The sequence below is a fragment of the Contarinia nasturtii genome, unplaced genomic scaffold (genome assembly GCF_009176525.2).
Source record: "Contarinia nasturtii isolate CC-2019 unplaced genomic scaffold, AAFC_CNas_1.1 Cnas_scaffold_187, whole genome shotgun sequence".
Lineage (NCBI taxonomy): Eukaryota > Metazoa > Arthropoda > Insecta > Diptera > Cecidomyiidae > Contarinia > Contarinia nasturtii.
Genome location: NW_022197544.1, coordinates 8,746,798 through 8,764,624, shown reverse-complemented (window position 1 = coordinate 8,764,624; position 17,827 = coordinate 8,746,798). Strand labels below are relative to the sequence as shown.

Below are 17,827 nucleotides of genomic sequence, written 5' to 3'. Positions count from 1 at the left end.
TTATTTAAGTGCTCATTAGTGAATGAATAGTTTATTTCATTTCAACAATATCAACTTTCTCAACCGATCAAACAAGGAAAGCATGGAAAAAAGAGTCTCAACGCGATCTCATTCTTGTCAGTGGAAATATTTTGTGAAATACAGCCAATTCTCTTTCGCAATAAAATCATGCTTTTGAACAGATGCAGCAAAAATATTTTCGGTTTCTTGGGTTATCACAGATTTCTCTACACAGATTCTATAGACTTCAAAATGTTTACAATTAATTTCTTTTAAATCGTTTAGCTATAAATGAACCGACAAAAGCGTCTATTGTGATCAAGCCGTGTTGCGATAAAATAAAGGTGATCATGGTGTCAACACAGATGCATGAGTTGCGTACAATTATTTATATTTTCAATTAATTGCCAATCGGAATGATTTAACATTTTGCAGCGACAGACAATTTGGCAATCAGACAATTTCACAATTATTTTAAATGATTTTTTTAAAATTAAAATATTATTCACACATTTTTCTGATTCACTTCTTTTCTCTCTCCCCTCTTTCAATTTTTTTTGTGGTTAGGCAATACAGGAGGCTTTGAATATCTCAACCGATGATGCGGAGATGGATTGGCCGATTTTTGATCGTGAATCAATCAAAACCAATCATGTAATTTATCAAGATAAACTAATATCTCTCATATAAAAACAAATGACGGTGTACACGTCCATTTAACGTTAAAGAAAAGCGTCACGTTATTTTTTGTTAAAAAATTGTTGTCGAATAAAAAAAACACGTTGTAAATAATATTTTAAGAGCGTGACGGCTTAAAAATTATTTTAGAACAAAAATCAGTTGATTTGAGTGCTGTTGCATTGACATGTAGTCTATAGCGCTTGCTCCTTTCTGGTTTAACCAAAAGAGTGGAAGAATGACAAGGACAGCGTATGACGTTGAACGACGCTCACTGCGTTAGAAAAGAGCAAGCGCTATAGACTATATGTCAATGCAACAGCACTCAAATCAACTGATTTTTGTTCGAACAGAATTTTTAAACCGCCACGCTCCTAAAATATTATTTACATCGTGTGTTTTTTATTCGACAACAATTTTTTAACAAAAAATAACTTGACGCTTATCTTTAACGTTAAATGGACGTGTACACCGACATTTGTTTTTATATGAGTCTGATGCATTATTTGGTTGTCAACCAATTAAAACTGAGCATTCATACAGCCTCAATTCAAATGGCGACTCAATTCCAGATTCCCCGCGTAGTCTCCAGAATAAGATCGATGGTAATCCAATGGTCAAATTAAATTCAACAAATTTTAAATTATGTTATGTTTCAAGAAAAATGCCCAAACAAAGAGTCATTGACCAATTATTTAAAAATTATTTGTTACGATTAGAAATGGATGACGATTATGAAATTACGATAAATTCAAATATACTATCGACCAAAACGTCCGCAATAAAACACATCAACAACAACGACATCAATCTTGTCAATCACAATAAGGTGAATTCATCTTTGAAAGGTATTAAGAACGCATTAATTTTTCCGTCGAGCAGCAAACAACAAGGCAACGATGCAAACTTTATCTTATCAACCAGCAGCAGTAACATGATTAATTTTAACACTGAGACCAATAGCAGTGAAGAGCTTCAAGCACGATTGGCATTTACCTCTCCAAAACTGATAAACAATCGCGGTGGAATTGGAAATGCGATCGCAGTTGATTGTTTTGAAACTGATACAGTTGACGATTCAACGATTAAAGAGGAACCATTATCGCCCGGTTCAAGTTGCCCACCCAGTCCAAATGCATCAACCTCTTCAAGCGAAAGCATTCTTGTCACACAATCAACACCACAAAATGCTGTGAAATCACAATTTGGCATGATTAACGTAAATTTGGCCAATGTTGCAACATACACGAATGCCGATCTTGTATTCGAACATAATAAGGTTTGTTTGATTAAATATGTTATATGAACATTTATACTCAAATTATCTTTGTTCGCCGTTTTCAGAATGGTTCGTTGCAATTGTCGCCAGCCTCACACAGTCTATTGAAAAATCAGCAAATCATCTTAAATGGCACCCAACAACGGATTGTTGTACCAACAATGACCATTCGAATGGATGGCCAACAAACACAAGGTAAAAAAAACACAAGATCCGCCTTTGAATTTTTTTAAATGAATTCTAATTTTTCAAATCTTCCATGTATTTCTTTATAGGATTTGGTTTGCCGCCAACACCGCCATCATCACTTTCGAGTGATGACTCGGAAGATAATCAAAGTGCTGAAATACACACAATACCTTCATCACCAGCCTCAAGTCTATCCTCATATTCTCCGAACAGTTCACAGGCGCAAGCGTCGCAACAACAAACCATTACAACGAAAAATATTAGTCAATCCGGTAACAGTGTATCACCAAACAGTTCACGTGCTTATAGCACATCTAACTCACGTCAACCAATTCATACACCGCTAATCAGTAACCAACTGGTATATTATCGTTGCTTTGGTCAAATGCATTTATGGCATTATTCATTTGTGATTAATCGACATATTTATATTCTTCTTCTTTTTTAACACACAGAAAGGGTCAACGGGTCAACTTGAATTAACCGAAGAAGAGAAGCGAACATTAATCGCCGAAGGTTATCCCATTCCGACCAGATTACCATTAACAAAATCTGAAGAGAAATCGCTCAAGAAAATCCGAAGGAAAATTAAAAATAGGGTTTTTATCATTTCAAACATTGTCGTCGAATCGAATGATCGAATACAAAATCCACATAATTCTAAATTAGTATTGTCACACATCTCGTTTCGAAGGGGAAATGAAGTGTGTAGCACATTCAAACTCTCTCTCTCTCCTTCTATTTCTTTTTCTGTTTTTAGCGCGTTTTTTGTTTTAGCTTGTGGCACACAGCACACAGTAAATACAAACCGTACAATATGCTTGCTATGCACATTAAATACAAAAAAACATTTTGAATTTTGGAAATTGCTGCTGTCAGGTGTAGTTTAAAAATAAAGAAATTAATCTATACTTTTGGATTGGCCAATCAGTTGGTAATTCAAGCCACTAAAAAAGTAAAAAAACTGTTGTTTATAAACCACACACAGTGTCTTGTAAGAATAGCATTAAATCGCATATGAAATGCCATAAAAAAATCGTTGATATCTTCATTTTGTTATTTAACTAAAATTAACTATTCAATATGGGTTTCTTTATAGATTTTTAGAGTGTCACAAGTGTTTCAGCATGTACTAGAAGTGTGTTTTGCATACACAAAAAAGCGATCGATATTGCCATTGACCATAAATTCAGTGCAAAAAAAAATATGTTGACGGTATCTCGGCATAAGTTGTAAACAACATCGTTTGAAGTTATACTTAATAATTCATTTGATGTTTTGCTTTTTATCGTACCCATAACGATATTTTACATCGTCTGACTGTTTTTTCTCTCTCATTTTACTGTGACCATGCACTGCGAATAGTATATACATCAACCAAGTTCATAGAATCTAAGTATTTCCACTTAACTAAGTTTTTGAGTGAATACTTGAAATTATGTGGGATGAATAGTTTGCATCGATGATAAATATACTAAAACTTTTAATGCCTTTTCATTCTATGGTTGTGAATTTTGCTCATGGAGTTTAATTTCAATTATAAAACATAAAGTTGGAACATATTTGCATTAAAATTGTAATACAAAATGTCAACTGTAGACTTCGGTTGGCCATTCAATTTCTTTAAACCGGCACTCGGTTAAGGTACAAAAAATTCAATTGAATGACAAATATTTTTTGCTGTGATTGCATAATTCTCATAATATTGAATTCAAAAAAAAAATGCTGAATCCGGAAAAAACGCGAAGAGAAAAGACCTGAGTCACGAAAATTGTAAAGACACTGGTGGAACTTGGACCGTAGCGGACGATTGTTCTTAGAATTCAAGAACTGATTTTCTGAGGGCGATTGCATGATTTCTTCTTTTTGGTTCCTAAGGTTTGGATAAACTGCCCCTTAAAACATTTGTCGGAACCCTCCAAAAAGATTCGTTCGACGTGCTAGGGTTTTTTACCGAGAGAAAATCATTCAATTTGCTCGAGTTTTTTGTGCCAAATTCTCACCCCGTAATGATTTTTTTTTTCGGAGTGGAATCAAAAATCTCTTTTTGCTAGAGGACTCTTGTGCGGACTCCCCATGAATTTTGCCAGGGGCCCCCTTAAAATTTTTGTCTTCACCCCTAAAAAAATTTCGTCACCACCCATACATAAATCTCTCTAATCTTAAAATTTGAAATACGTTCGAATCAAATTTTTTGAGCGTTCATTTTATCGTGCGTCCTTCGATACGGTTCTGTGCTACTGCTCTGTACATTTTAGCAAAGCCTATGTTTAGTCGATCAATAGAAAATCCATTTCAAATTACATTTTTTTAAAAATACTAGATTCGCCTATGGTATATACTTTGTATGTCTTACCAACCATGACAAAATAAACAAATTTATAAGAGAGCACATATTTTCAAATCAAATTGATGTGAATAATAATATATCTTCTTCGAATACAAATTCGAATCGATTACAAGCCACTTTGGCTTCCACACTCCCAGAAAATGTATACTTTTTTTCTATTGACGATATTTTGGTTGTTTTTATTGGTTAGATTATCAGATTAAATATTCAATAGAAAAAAAAGTATCGTTTCTTTCAACCGATACGCAACACAATTTTCGGTATAAAATCAAATTAAGTTTGTTGAAAATAATTAAAAAATATGTTTCTAAATCGATTTATATTCTTAAGGAGATGATTTCCAAGTCGAATTGTTTGTTTTAAGCTTTTCCTTTTCAAAACCTTCTTTTCTTTTCTGCAAACTCACACAGGGTTGTTCATAATACACTTGTGCTATGAATAACGATATTTTCATAAAAATGGAAACGCCTCGTCTATGGCACTGTGTTTATAAAAAACTGGTTTTACGCATATTAAAGCATACTCGAATGGGTCAGTAGAAAATGCAATTATTTTCAATTATGCGTGTCACTGTGTCCGTGGTGCCTCTCTGGTGCTCTGACATTCATTAATAATAATAATTTTTTTTTCGCATTGAAAATGTTGAGCCTTATATGTTTGACAGATATTGTATTCATGATGTTTCAAACGAAATGTAATCATTTCAATAAAATATACAAAAATTATAAATATGAGAGTTAATGATCCAATGGCTCATTCAACGTTATGCACACAAAGTTCAATGTTAAATTTAATGGGACAGGGACATAACAAGGATTTGATAACCTTGCACTCTTGAGAATCATCTATTTATCTACATTTGATGATATGAATAAATTAAATCCAACTGTATGTGTGTGTATATAAAAATGATGTTGAATCAACCCAAATGTTTTGCTTACAACAATTCAATTAATATTTATTATTTTCATTCAGTTTTCAACACTTGATAATGAGTTTGAGTTGCTATTATCACCAAAAATAATGTCCATTCTGTATTTTCAACCTAAACCATCTCCTCCCCCGTCTAAAAAAAGAGAATCTATATTATGCATCACTTAAACACGAAATAATAAGTTTATATATACATATAGGTATATATATGTTTTTCAGCTCAACAGGTGGCGTCAAATTCCCATTTCCCGAATAATATATTGTGATGTGACATTGAAAACGTATTTATTTCATTTTGTACGACAAGCGCGAGCTTTTAAAATTGCCTTAGATGTTTTATTAGCATTTTCAGGAGTATCCCAAACGCATTTTATTTATCGATGGGAGCACGCTTTCATCATATTTCTTTCGTTTATTGACGAGATTGGCTTGTTTATTGTTTTCGTCATTATTGTTCAAGCGTACATGTATGTATGTGTGTGTGTGTGCGTGCGTGCTTGTGCGTATACATAAAACAGAAAATCCGTTTATATAAACTCCCAATCTAACAATACAAATAATATCGATAGAGAGAGAGAGAGAGAGAGAGAGAGAGAAAGCGTATGTTGAAAATGAAACCGAAAATGAACAATATACTAAAAATAAATGGTATTTGTCCAGGCCAGAAAATGTGTTCTGCGCACACTCACACATTCTCATCGAATGTTCAACAGTTGTGGTATAAGCTCACTGTGATGGGGGGATTTTGTTTGCTTTGTCAGCTTTATTTGTTGATTGTATTCGGAAAAAAGAGGGGCGAAAATGCCAATTGTTGCATATATTCAACAATTTATTCCAATAAAATTTTAGTTTGCGGTTGGCAAACATGCCAGAATGTATGCCTATGCCAACAAATTTTTCTCCCGATGAAACTACATATACAATTCGCTAAGGTTTCGTTTTTTTTTCATTCATCTGATGCTACGCTACAACGGAACAGAACGTTCACTGTGGACATACGTTTCTTTTCTTCTCTCGGTCACCTTTCTCGCACGGATATATTTGATTCATGAGCGCGCATTAACCGTGCAAAACATACGAGCTACAGATTTATTGTGTATTCTGGTTTTTTTTACATTGACTTATTCAAGAATGGAAAGCGATTCACGACACCAAATTTACGCACAAAATTTGTGATCTTCTTTCGCAATATATTGTTATTTTCATTGGCCATGAAAACGAAGAATGAATACCATCGATAAATTATACATGCGCCACAAACACAAATTATTTTCTATCAAAGTCTCAGCATAACTCTCGTTCAACATAATTGAGAGAGTGACGATGATTATATTTTTTTCCCCATTGCTCCTGGTATATATAGCGTGCGGTTGCTTCAAATTAAATGAATTCAGAACAAGAAAAAAAAGCAGAAGAAGAAAAATGAGTGTGTTGTAGGTACTTATTCGTGCTATTCTCTTTTTTTCCCATTTCGGAATGTATACTGAATAAGTTTCAATAAGCATCACTTTAAATATGAACGAACCACAATCCAAAACAGGTGAAAATATAGAATAAAGGAAGAAACATCATCATCATGAGATGAAAAAAAGCAGACAATATATTGAATTAACTGGTCAGTTCAGCTGACAGTACGTTAGCTGGCTAAATGGGCTAAAACAATAGAAGTTTTTGTTATAATGAGAGAAGTGATTCATCATTAAAACAATAACGTCTATTGTTTTAGCCCATTTAGCTGGCTAACGTACTATCAGCTCAACTGACCAGTTAATTCAATATGTTGTCTGAAAAAAAGCATAAGCAGCGGCAGCACACTACGGCTAGCAATTTAAGAATGGCTTTATATCTTTTCATACATTGTTCGATAGTCGGATCGGAATTTTCGCATTCATTCAAAGCAAATACACACACGCATACGTTACGTACACATAAAGCCTAGGGGGTAACCGCGCTTTTAAATATATAGAAATATGAACAAATTCAGGAGATTTCAACGAATTCAAGAGATATCGAGAGATATGAACGCAACTTTACATTTTTGGGGGATATTGTGAGATGTTCTCATCTAAAAGTTGTTCTGGAAGTGGGCTTTAGTGGATCCTCAGGATCATCAGAACTGCTCCAAGTTCTGGAAGCGGGTTTGGTGGATCCTCAGGATGGACCAGACTATGGTTTGACAATGCCCTGGCCCATCCTGAGGGTCAACTTCCAGAACTGGGAGCGATCTGAATGATCCTGAAGATCCACCAATACTTTGAGATATTGTGAGATACAATTGAATACTTTGAGATATTTGAGTTTTAATCAGATTTTAAGAATAAAGTTAGATTTTGGTGAATAAAAATTCGCGATTACCCCCTAGCATAAAGCGTATGGAGTTGAGAATCTGCTTTTCAAAAGAATAAATTTATACTTGATCGAGCAATACACATTCTTCTTCTGGTTCTTCTTTCTTTTTTTTGATTACTCACATCATTGTATCTTTACGTAACGTATAAGACATAAAGAAAACCATTCTATGTCTCTCTCGTTTGCTCACTCATTCTATTGGCCGTCTATTTGAAAAGCTCTTTTATTTTCAACATCCATTTAGATATTCATTTCAATTCTTTTCAAAATGCAAAGACGTTCATCGTTGGTGGTGGCAAAGCACAAACATTCTTTTTTTTATCGCTGTACACATCAATTGCTGAGACATACTTATCTTCCAAATTGTATGCCTCAAAGTAACATTATTCTAGAAGTGGGACATGTATTTTATATGCGTTATATTTACGTTGAAAAGTAGTGTACATAGTCGCATAATTTAAGAAAAAAACCAATGTTTTTTTATCAACTCAAGTTGAATTACAATTTTTTTTCGATATAAAAAGGATTTAAATTTTTTCTTCTTTCGTTATTGTTAAATCAATGTATCTTACTGTTTGATTTTGATTGAAATAAAGAAGGATGGGAGCATGTTCTCACAAAATGTGTTAGGAAAGAATTAATTTTTTTTTCAGCCGAAATCAATTTGACACTTCTTGGGAAATTGATATTTGTGTATAAATATTTAGAGAAAAGTTTTGGATTCGCAAAAATTCTAAATTCAATAATAAAAGGCATATTAATTGACAACTACGAGGGACTTTCATTAACTTTTCAGATTCAACATGTCAGATTATTTGATTTGCATTGAATTTGAATGAAATGTGTTCATTTTTAAATGACGAATAATTTGTTTTATTTATGAAAAGACTCTTTTGATTTTGCCGAAATGATGTGCAAAAATATCACGCGGAAACAATTTGTGTTTACAACATACATGGGCAGAGGGGGGAGAAAAGTGACAAATGTTACACAAAGTATCAAATTAGCAAAATAGATGAAATGTTGGATTGGTGTGTAAATTGCAAATAGCGATTTTTTCAAAAAAAAAAAAAAAAAAAAAAAAATTTGAGTTTGGATTCCAATTTTTATTTTAATTTCAATTTGAAGCAACGAAATGAAAGAGAGGAAAAAATAAAGTAAATGTTTCGATAATTTTTCAAGTTTGAATTGAATTTCATTGATAGCCCTGGCGGGGGAACAATTTGAAGAAACGAAATGAAGGAGAGAAAAAAAAATATTTTCTAGAAAATTCGTCGCATTGCATACGAATCAATCGAACTAATAAAAAATTAAAATGGTGGATGCTGTTGTCGCAATTAAAATGGTGCAGTCACATATTATTTTACTACTCTCGTGTGTTTTGAGTTTAAACTTTTTTTGTTAAGTTAAATTAAATCCAAACTCAAAAATGTAAAAATATTTTTTTTTTTTTTTTGTAAAAATCGTTATTTGCATTTTACACACCAATCCAATCATTTCATCTATTTTACCAATTTGATACTTTGTGTAAAATTTGTCATTTTTGTGTAACAAAAGTTTTCTCCCTAAGACCCGTGAATCGTTAGAGCTACACCCGCCCCTAGGAATTAAGAATTTCTTTCAATTTGCTGAAGTTTTCGGCAAGAAAGTGAATAACCTTTTTGATTCGTTAATTTAGTATGTGATGGCACAATTCTTTTGATTTGTGATGGTTCTAGTGATGGTTTTTCAATGAGTAAAAATGTTTTACTAAAAATATTTCGATTTGCTAGGGATTTTTTATCCACCCTTTATCGAATCTGATCCGAGTAAAATGAATTCCACTTTTTTGCCAGGGATTTTGAATGTTCCTCTCTTAATTATCGACCGATGTATGATTTACAGAAACTTGTCAAATTTGTGATAATTTCTTCTAAACTGAACGCGAAAATGAAAACTTCGAATAAAAAAAATGTGTATTTCCTCAGTCATAAGTCATCGCTTTGATTAAAAAAAAGTCATTTTAAAGAAGCGTATGGTTTGACTTTGAATTATTTTATCATCTACACCAAAGAGAGCTTCAAATCTACAATCAAAGATTTTATCATATTTTTAGGCAATTATTTGAAACGAAAAGTGTTAGTTTACACACGATCAGTGTAACATCTAAGGATCACTCTCTCGATTTTGTTCATTGTTTTAGTTTTTATCGATATGCCATACTGCAGGTACAAAAATGTATAAGACTTTGCCGAAATCGAGCTTAGAGCAAATTCTATAATAGTTTTGTGTGATATTTTGTGTGGGTGTGTTTCGTGTACTGAATTTCATTCATATTGATTGAAAATTAATGTTGATACAAAAAACTCATGAAATTTTTATAACGTCGTCCAATTTTGAATGAGATTTCGGGAAATGTTTTCAAGCGAATAATATATTGATGAAATCAACGCCATAATTTATGCATTTATTCACGTAAGTTTAGCTTTCAATTAATCTGACCGACTTCGTTAATACAATATATGTCATAATCATAATATTGATTTGTGATTTCGGTAGAGCATGGAAAATGTCACCTATACGATCTGAGAAACAGACGGCCAAAGTCAAAGAGAACGTGAGCAGAGGGGCAGAGCAGTACTAGAATAATCAATTTTGTCTAAAGTAATTCTACGTTGTGAGTAGTAATCCATATTAATCCATTGTAATACACACTTACGTAAATTTCATTTGTACGTTATGTATGACATTTGTTAGGCATAAAGCGATCGCCGTATTTTTCGGATTGATACAATTTATCGTTGACTATTTTAAATAAAAAAAAATGGAAAATATCGAATTTTGGTCCAAATTAGAAATTGGTGTAGAAACTATAGCACAATTAAATTGTTAGAAAATTATAAAAACACATATAGATTTTTACGTACTCGAAAGTGTTTTTAATGTGAACAGGAATTCTTTGATACAGTGTATCCTCCAATTTTGATCAAAATTCGATATTTTGCATTTTTTTATTTAAAATAATCAACAATAATTTGTTTCAATCCGCAATATACCACGATCGCTTTATACAATGTACACATAAAGCGTCATTGCACTGCTTTAGAATTTACATAAGTGTGTATTACTGCAGATTAGTATGGATTACTGCTTACAACGTAGATCTACTTTAGACAAAAATGATTATTCTAGTACTGATTTACCCCTAGTAAGCATTCGATCATGTTTTCGATAATTTCCAAACAGCAGAGAACGTGTCAATCTCTGCACCAAAGATACTTTTATGCGTTGATGTCTGTGCGAGAACAACAGAAACTTTGGGTCGATTTAATTTTCTTAATGCCAATCTGCTGTATTAATGGTTTTTCGACTTTTATTTCATAACTATTGCTTGTGAGAATGACAAAACAATACAGCAATGCTAAAATCCATCATTTCACCATTCGAATGCCAATTTGTAAAGAAAATATTTTCAATTGATCGAATGGAATTTAATAGCTTCAAAGCAACATTTGCCCTCATCATTTCCTAACCAACAACAACCAACCAGCACATCAATCATAAAAGCTCAAACAACAATGGAATAATTTATCGAATTCAGGCCAATGTTGTAATATACTAGGTAAAAAGGTTTGTGTAATCATACGGCAAAAACAAAATTTGATTCAATCAAAAATATCGCTCAATTACAACCTCACTCTCGTTTACCCCCACACATCTAAAATTGTTGAATGGTTTGGTTTTGATTTTCATTATTTCTAGGAAGCGGCAACATGTTTGCTCTGTTTTTCATTTAAAAGAAAAACCTTCTAAATGGTTGATGCACGTTCTTCTTCTCACTCTTGCACACGGTTCTCTCTTTTTTCTCCCACCATTCATTTCAAAATTTACCTTTGAAATGTAAAAAGAACACCATGCCTATAGATACGTCAGAGTACATACGTATAAGCAAGTTCTCGGTCATCGATATTATATATGTGTACACAATCCGATCGGATTCCAACGCGGAATCATGCCGTCGGTAAATATGGTAAATGGGGGAAAAATTATAAAGTACAACCAGACTTTATAGATTTTACAAGGATTAAACAAAGTTTTTTTTGTTTTATTTCATCATATATATTTTTTTATCGTTACCTTAACCGACTGAACACATCAAAATTTTGATGAACACATCGAACCGGACAAAAATCAACAGATTATGTACGATAAATGGCATAATTGTGGGATGGTTTAACGATTTATTTCATACATATACATCATTTCATTCTCTCTCTATTTTTTCATTTTGAAAAATCACTTGATCTCATTAATTTTAATTTTAATCATAAAAATTGTTTATTAATTCCAGTTATCACAGAGAAAAACATTAATCAAACATTAAATGCCTCTTAATTTTAACTGACAGAAAAATTACGGAATTTGTCTTGAAGAACTCAGTTAACAATTGTTTTTATACGAAGGCAAGAAAAAAAATGACATTTTATGTTAAACGAAAAAATATATATATATGAAATGACTTTCAAATTAGATTTTTAAATTTATACAACGGCAAAAAAAGTCGCAGTATTTTTCCTAGGATTTCATTTTGAACGGTTGAAAAAACAAACCATTTTAATATAAAAATGCTTGACATTCAAAATGAAAATTTCATTAAACTGGAGTTGATGAAGAAGAAAAAAACATAATTCGCATGATCTTGCTCAATCAAAATTGTATTATTATACTTCATGTTCGTGTGCTTGCGAATTTAATTTCAAACAAAAAAAATTAGGCTTGACTACTTTCTATTATAAAATAAGTATGGTGTTTAATTAAAATGCGAAATAAATGTTGAAATTGGTATGGTTACGATGTGTATATATTTCTATGTATAAATTTTTTCTTCTTCTCTGTATCAAATGATGATATATATATATATATATATATATATATATATATGTATTCCCCTCGCAAGCATCCAGGGATTTGAATTCCACGGTTGTGCTTTTTGACTGTGCAAACAAGAGTAAATGTACGTGTGTACATATACTATGTTTAGATTTGATGATACGATGAATGTTATATTATGAATCTACACGGTTGTCGGTGTGCGTATGTATTGAGATATGAGGTTTATGTACGAATGTGTGATATTATGTGCTATAGAGTGAAAGACATTGGGAATCGTTCGGTTGGCGCGCGTTGCGAAGGAATTCTGTGTGTTGATTTCATATTATGTTGTGTGTTGTGTGTTTTTTTTTTGGCGAAACGGTGAGCAGTGAGTCGAGTGTCGTTATAATTCACTTCAGTTTTGTTTGAAAGCTTTGCACACACAGCATACAGAAAGTCAGCCAGCACATAGTGTGTGACCCAGCAGAGCGTACAGAGGACGAAGACATTGAAAAATGCTCAGACTGTACAATACATAAAAGGATCTCCGTAAAAGCCCTGTACATGTATAAAATATATATACATATACAATCTGAGGGGATTCGTTACATTCGAACAGACAGTTCGGTTTTGCTACAAAATTCTGCGTGAGTTTCGGTGTACGGTTGTTCTTCTTTTCTTTTCTTTTTTTATTTTGCTTCTCGCTCCTTCTCTGTCTCGCTGGTTGATGTGTTTGCAATGCTATTTACCAATTGTTGCTGCTGATGGTGCTTGGTGTGTTGTTGTTGTTGTTGTTGCTGTCTCTGTTTCCATCGACGTCGACATCGACGATTGTGTACCCACCGTTTCACCGAACCATATATTCGTATATGATGTGTTTTTGGCCTTTCGTTTTTTGCCTGTTGTACATTATCTATCAAAGTTAAGCAATTCCATTTCGTATGCTCGCTAAGCATAATAGTCTGCTTTTCGGTTGCCGTGCGTTAATACGTATTGTCATAATTTTTCTGCTCTACCGTCATATTCATTAATTCATCGTTGCATATTTTATTTTATCATTTTCGTTTTTATCATTTTTCTCATTAATTTCGAAATAGAATACAGAAAAATATATATGTATATTGAAAAAAAAAACAATAAAAAATAAAAATAACCACATCAAATTTTGTCGCCCGTTATTTGACACTGTTGCGGTTTGTGCGGTTAGCAAATTTCTGTTTTTTTTTTCTTAAATTTGGTGGTTATTCACGGTTTTTGTTCTTTTGAAAACAAATGGTGCATAGTGTATGTATGTGAATGTGGTGGTTTCGAATGTGCTGCATTTTCGTGTCCGCGATCTCTTTCTCTTTCAAATTATGTGAATTGAACATTGCAAATTATTTTTTTTTTGTTTCACAAATTAATCACTGTTATAGATTAATAATAGACTAAACAAAACGAAACACACACGGTTTAATTTGATTTTGTTATGTAAGTAATACAAGAACGTGGCGCGGAGCAAATTTCCACAAAGCAAACAATAGAGAGGGAAGCAACAACTCGTTTTCAAAAATCCACCAACTGTGTACACACTTTTTTTTTATATATATACAAATACACACATACCTCTCATGCAATCGGTTGTTGATTTTGTCTTAGCTCATGGACCAAATATGAACTCTTATAGATACAGAGTCTCGATTTGAAGAGACTTGTAAACGACGACAACCAAACAGTGCAACAACATACATTACTAAATAGTGAGAGAGTCCCAACGAACGAATGAAATACAACAAATAAAAAATATCATCATATCATCATCATCGCCATTTTTTCGCCTGGATAGATCCTTACCGTACCATTATTGTAATTTTGCAACAGGTTAATATTCGAGAATATTTTGCTTGCTTTGGTCTTATAACTATCAGTATACTCGCTCTCTTTGCTGTTGTCCATGTGTGCGTACGTGTGCGTGTGTTTGCGTGTATATAAATGTGCTTAACTGTAGTTAGTTCATTCATTTATTCATTTAATTATCCTTTTGCCACAACTTTATTTCAATATTTGAAAGCATAGCATTTTGTGTTTTTGGACGTAAACGGTTTTTGAAGTGTTTTGTTTTTCTAATTCAATGTACTGTAGTAAATATTGAACGAGAGAGATAGATAGAAATCGAGAAACAAAAATCATGAACCAACGATGAACTAACGAAATAAATAGAATAATATAAAAATAATTACAACAATTGTTTGAGAAGTGAAATAGATTTCGGTGTGTTGTTAACGTCGACCATATTATAGTGGTTTTATGTGAACACCTAGAAAATAAATGGTATAACGTATTTTATTTGATATTTTCGAATACAGGTCTTGCACGCACACATCTTATTGTCTTTTTGATTTGACCGTTTAATAGTTACATTTCGTATGAGCTAATGATTCATAGTTGTTAGTTTGTTGGTTGTGTTTTCTTTTTTGTTTGAGTTCGAAAAACTTTTCGCATGTAACTCCGATTAGAGACGATTAAAAGCAAAAATATTTCATCGAAATATGTGTCGTTAATAGCATAGAAATGAAATAAATCGAGATAAATAGAAAGGTACGTAATGAAGATGAGAAGAAAGGCAACGAAATGATTTAGAACATAAATGTGCAAATAAACAAGACAAATTCGGAAGTAAAAATGAGAAGAAGAAGAAAAAACTGTTGTTTTTCTTTCATTCAGTGGAAAATCGAATTTGCTCAAACGCCTGTACCAACGTGTATGTATTCGTATGTTTGTGCAAAGAAACGGAGAACAAAAAAAAATTCTATCATCTAAGCATTTGTTTTTTTTTTCTTTTCCACACGTTGTCTTTCTAATAAAAAGCTCACATTTCGGTCGAGTCAGGTCGTTCAGGTCGTACATAGACGACCAACCAAATTGATTGAAGTTTATGAAAAATATAACGTCGAAAAATTTACATCATAACTCACCGAGTCTGAGTGGATCTTAGACTAATATTTTCTTCTTATTATTATTACTTTCTCTCTCTCCCTCTCTGTTCATCTTACTCTGTGTACGTTATTCGCGTCACTTTCAACACTCCAAAGTGTAAGCTTAATATATGTATATGTATATATATGTTTGCTGTTGTTTGGTGGCCACACTCTATTTGAATATTTCGTAAGAAATATGACCAAAAAAAAAAATGAGCAAAACCCAAGAACAAAAAAAACACGGTGGAATATCATCTGGACACACACAATATATCTCTATATATATGTAATAAGTTTTGAGCTTTATAAGCCGTAGGTTGCGTGTGTCAGGCATTTTTTTCTTCTTCTTTGCGCCAATAATTGAATGTAGCATCTCCCACAAATAAAAGAAAATCGCTCATCGTCGTTTCGTATGTGCCGAGAGAAAAAAGAAAGACACTAAGTGTTTAAACGTGTATGTGTGAAAAACGAAAAGTGCGAGAGCAGATTCGAAAAGTCAACAAGATACAAAGTCGATATTGGGGTGGCAATGAAAGAGGATTCCATTTATTTAGACATTTTGCCACGAAATATATATGAAACAATAGCAAAGCATCGAAGAAAAATATATATACAGAACGGACGTCATTTATTTCTTTAAACAAAAAAGAAACCTCTGGATTTTGTTTCATTAATCGATTTTTGGAATAAGAATCACTTTTCGTGCGTCCGAAACTTCTCTTAATAATTGAACGCACAAAAATCGAAAAGTGATAAAGTCATTTTTATGAGCTTAACATGCCAAACTATCAAGTTCAATGAATTTTGTCAATTCAGTTGAAATACACACGTATCACAATTACAAGTAGTTGAAGACAAAACACTTTGAATTTTATGGAAATAAAGATGTAATTTTCAACATCATCTAAACACATTCAAAATGTGGAAAATCATTTTGTTAAGTCTCTCATTTAATGTAAATGAAGAAACAAAATTGTGAGATATTGCACAGTGTGTATACGTATATGCCAATGAGTCTGAAGCGAATGAACGAACAAACAAACAATATTCAAGAAGTGAGAAGTGAATGCATCTGGATATGAATTTCTATTTCAGCCATAGATCTGCTTATCAGACGGGGTCAAACTTCTGTATTAAGTTGCCATCCAAAGTGCTAAATGCAAATGGCTTTTACAATTGTGTAAATATTGAATAAAGTCAAGAAACTTGTCGTAGCATTTGTCAGCGCCGAACAGAGATAGAGATAGAGAGGTATAGAAAGTGAAAGTGTGAAAGAGAAAGATAGAGATGATGCTAGAGATAGTGAAGCCCATCATCGTTGAAGAGAATGCAATGGGTGATGCTGTTATCCCAAGCTTCGTCATATCATGTGTTTGGCGAAACGAATAAACAAATGCACAAGGTGACAAAATTAATGTGACAAAATTAATCTTTAATACACGATTGTTAGCTTTCTCTCTCACGCCCCCTCTCTCTCTCTCTCTCTCTCTCTCTTCATCTCACTTTGTGGGTGTGCATGTTTGTGTCTGGTTGGTTGGATGACATTGGGTGATGATGCTGGCTGGCTTTATTCGTAATCATACAATTTGGATGCTGTCTTGCACACAAACAATATTCGTGAGGCAAAGGGTTGCACGGGACGAATTTTCACAACACAAAAAAAACCATAAGACTCTTCATTAAACTAATATTTATGACAACTCGGGTAAATCCCGTGTAACTTTTCTCATTTGTTTATTTGCTCTTGTTGCAGTATATGCATGCGGTGCTTGTACTCATAAATTCCCATAATTTTCAATAAAATTGAGTGGCCAAAGAGAAATGCAAATAGATACAGATAGAGAATGTAAAGAAAAAGATAGAACTACAACAACAAAAAAATATAACATAAATGAATAGCAGTAGCACAACACAAACTACTTAACTTGTATGCATGCGGCTCTGTGACTATGTGTCTTTGTATTTAATAGCTAAATTTTCCAATAGATGTATACACATTATGTATTATATAAACAGCGAATTTTGATGAAGTTTATGATTAAATTGTAACAACTCTTGTTCACTGTATGTGACAGCGTTCAGGCGTTGTAAAGTGGTAAACGGAATATATTCCGGAGTCTGAGTTCGAAAAAACGACAAGCGATGAAGTTGTCGTTCTGACTAATTTTCTATGTATAATCTCTCTCTCTCTCTCTCTCTCTCTCTCTCTCTCTCTCTCTCTCTCTCTCTCTCTCTCTCTCT

General features: G+C 32.8%; 3 protein-coding genes across 4 annotated transcripts in view; all 3 read left to right on the top strand.

Moving 5' to 3' along the window:
• The window catches only part of LOC116336819 (cyclic AMP response element-binding protein A-like), a 14,073-nt gene extending 11,126 nt beyond the window's left edge, over positions 1-2,947 (top strand). The window contains exons 2-7 of the mRNA XM_031760969.1: positions 1,172-1,283; positions 1,398-1,957; positions 2,023-2,152; positions 2,233-2,507; positions 2,602-2,745; positions 2,924-2,947. Of these exons, the coding sequence (XP_031616829.1) occupies positions 1,172-1,283; positions 1,398-1,957; positions 2,023-2,152; positions 2,233-2,507; positions 2,602-2,745; positions 2,924-2,947 (1,245 nt within the window). The remainder of the gene's footprint in view (positions 1-1,171; positions 1,284-1,397; positions 1,958-2,022; positions 2,153-2,232; positions 2,508-2,601; positions 2,746-2,923) is intronic.
• The window catches only part of LOC116352054, a 587,314-nt gene that overhangs the window by 53,773 nt on the left and 515,714 nt on the right, over positions 1-17,827 (top strand). The window lies entirely within an intron of this gene.
• The window catches only part of LOC116352050 (SCY1-like protein 2), a 41,300-nt gene continuing 37,164 nt past the window's right edge, over positions 13,692-17,827 (top strand). For both annotated transcript variants that reach the window (XM_031784299.1, XM_031784298.1), the window contains exon 1: positions 13,692-14,489. The gene's annotated coding sequence lies outside the window, so the exon portion shown is untranslated. The remainder of the gene's footprint in view (positions 14,490-17,827) is intronic.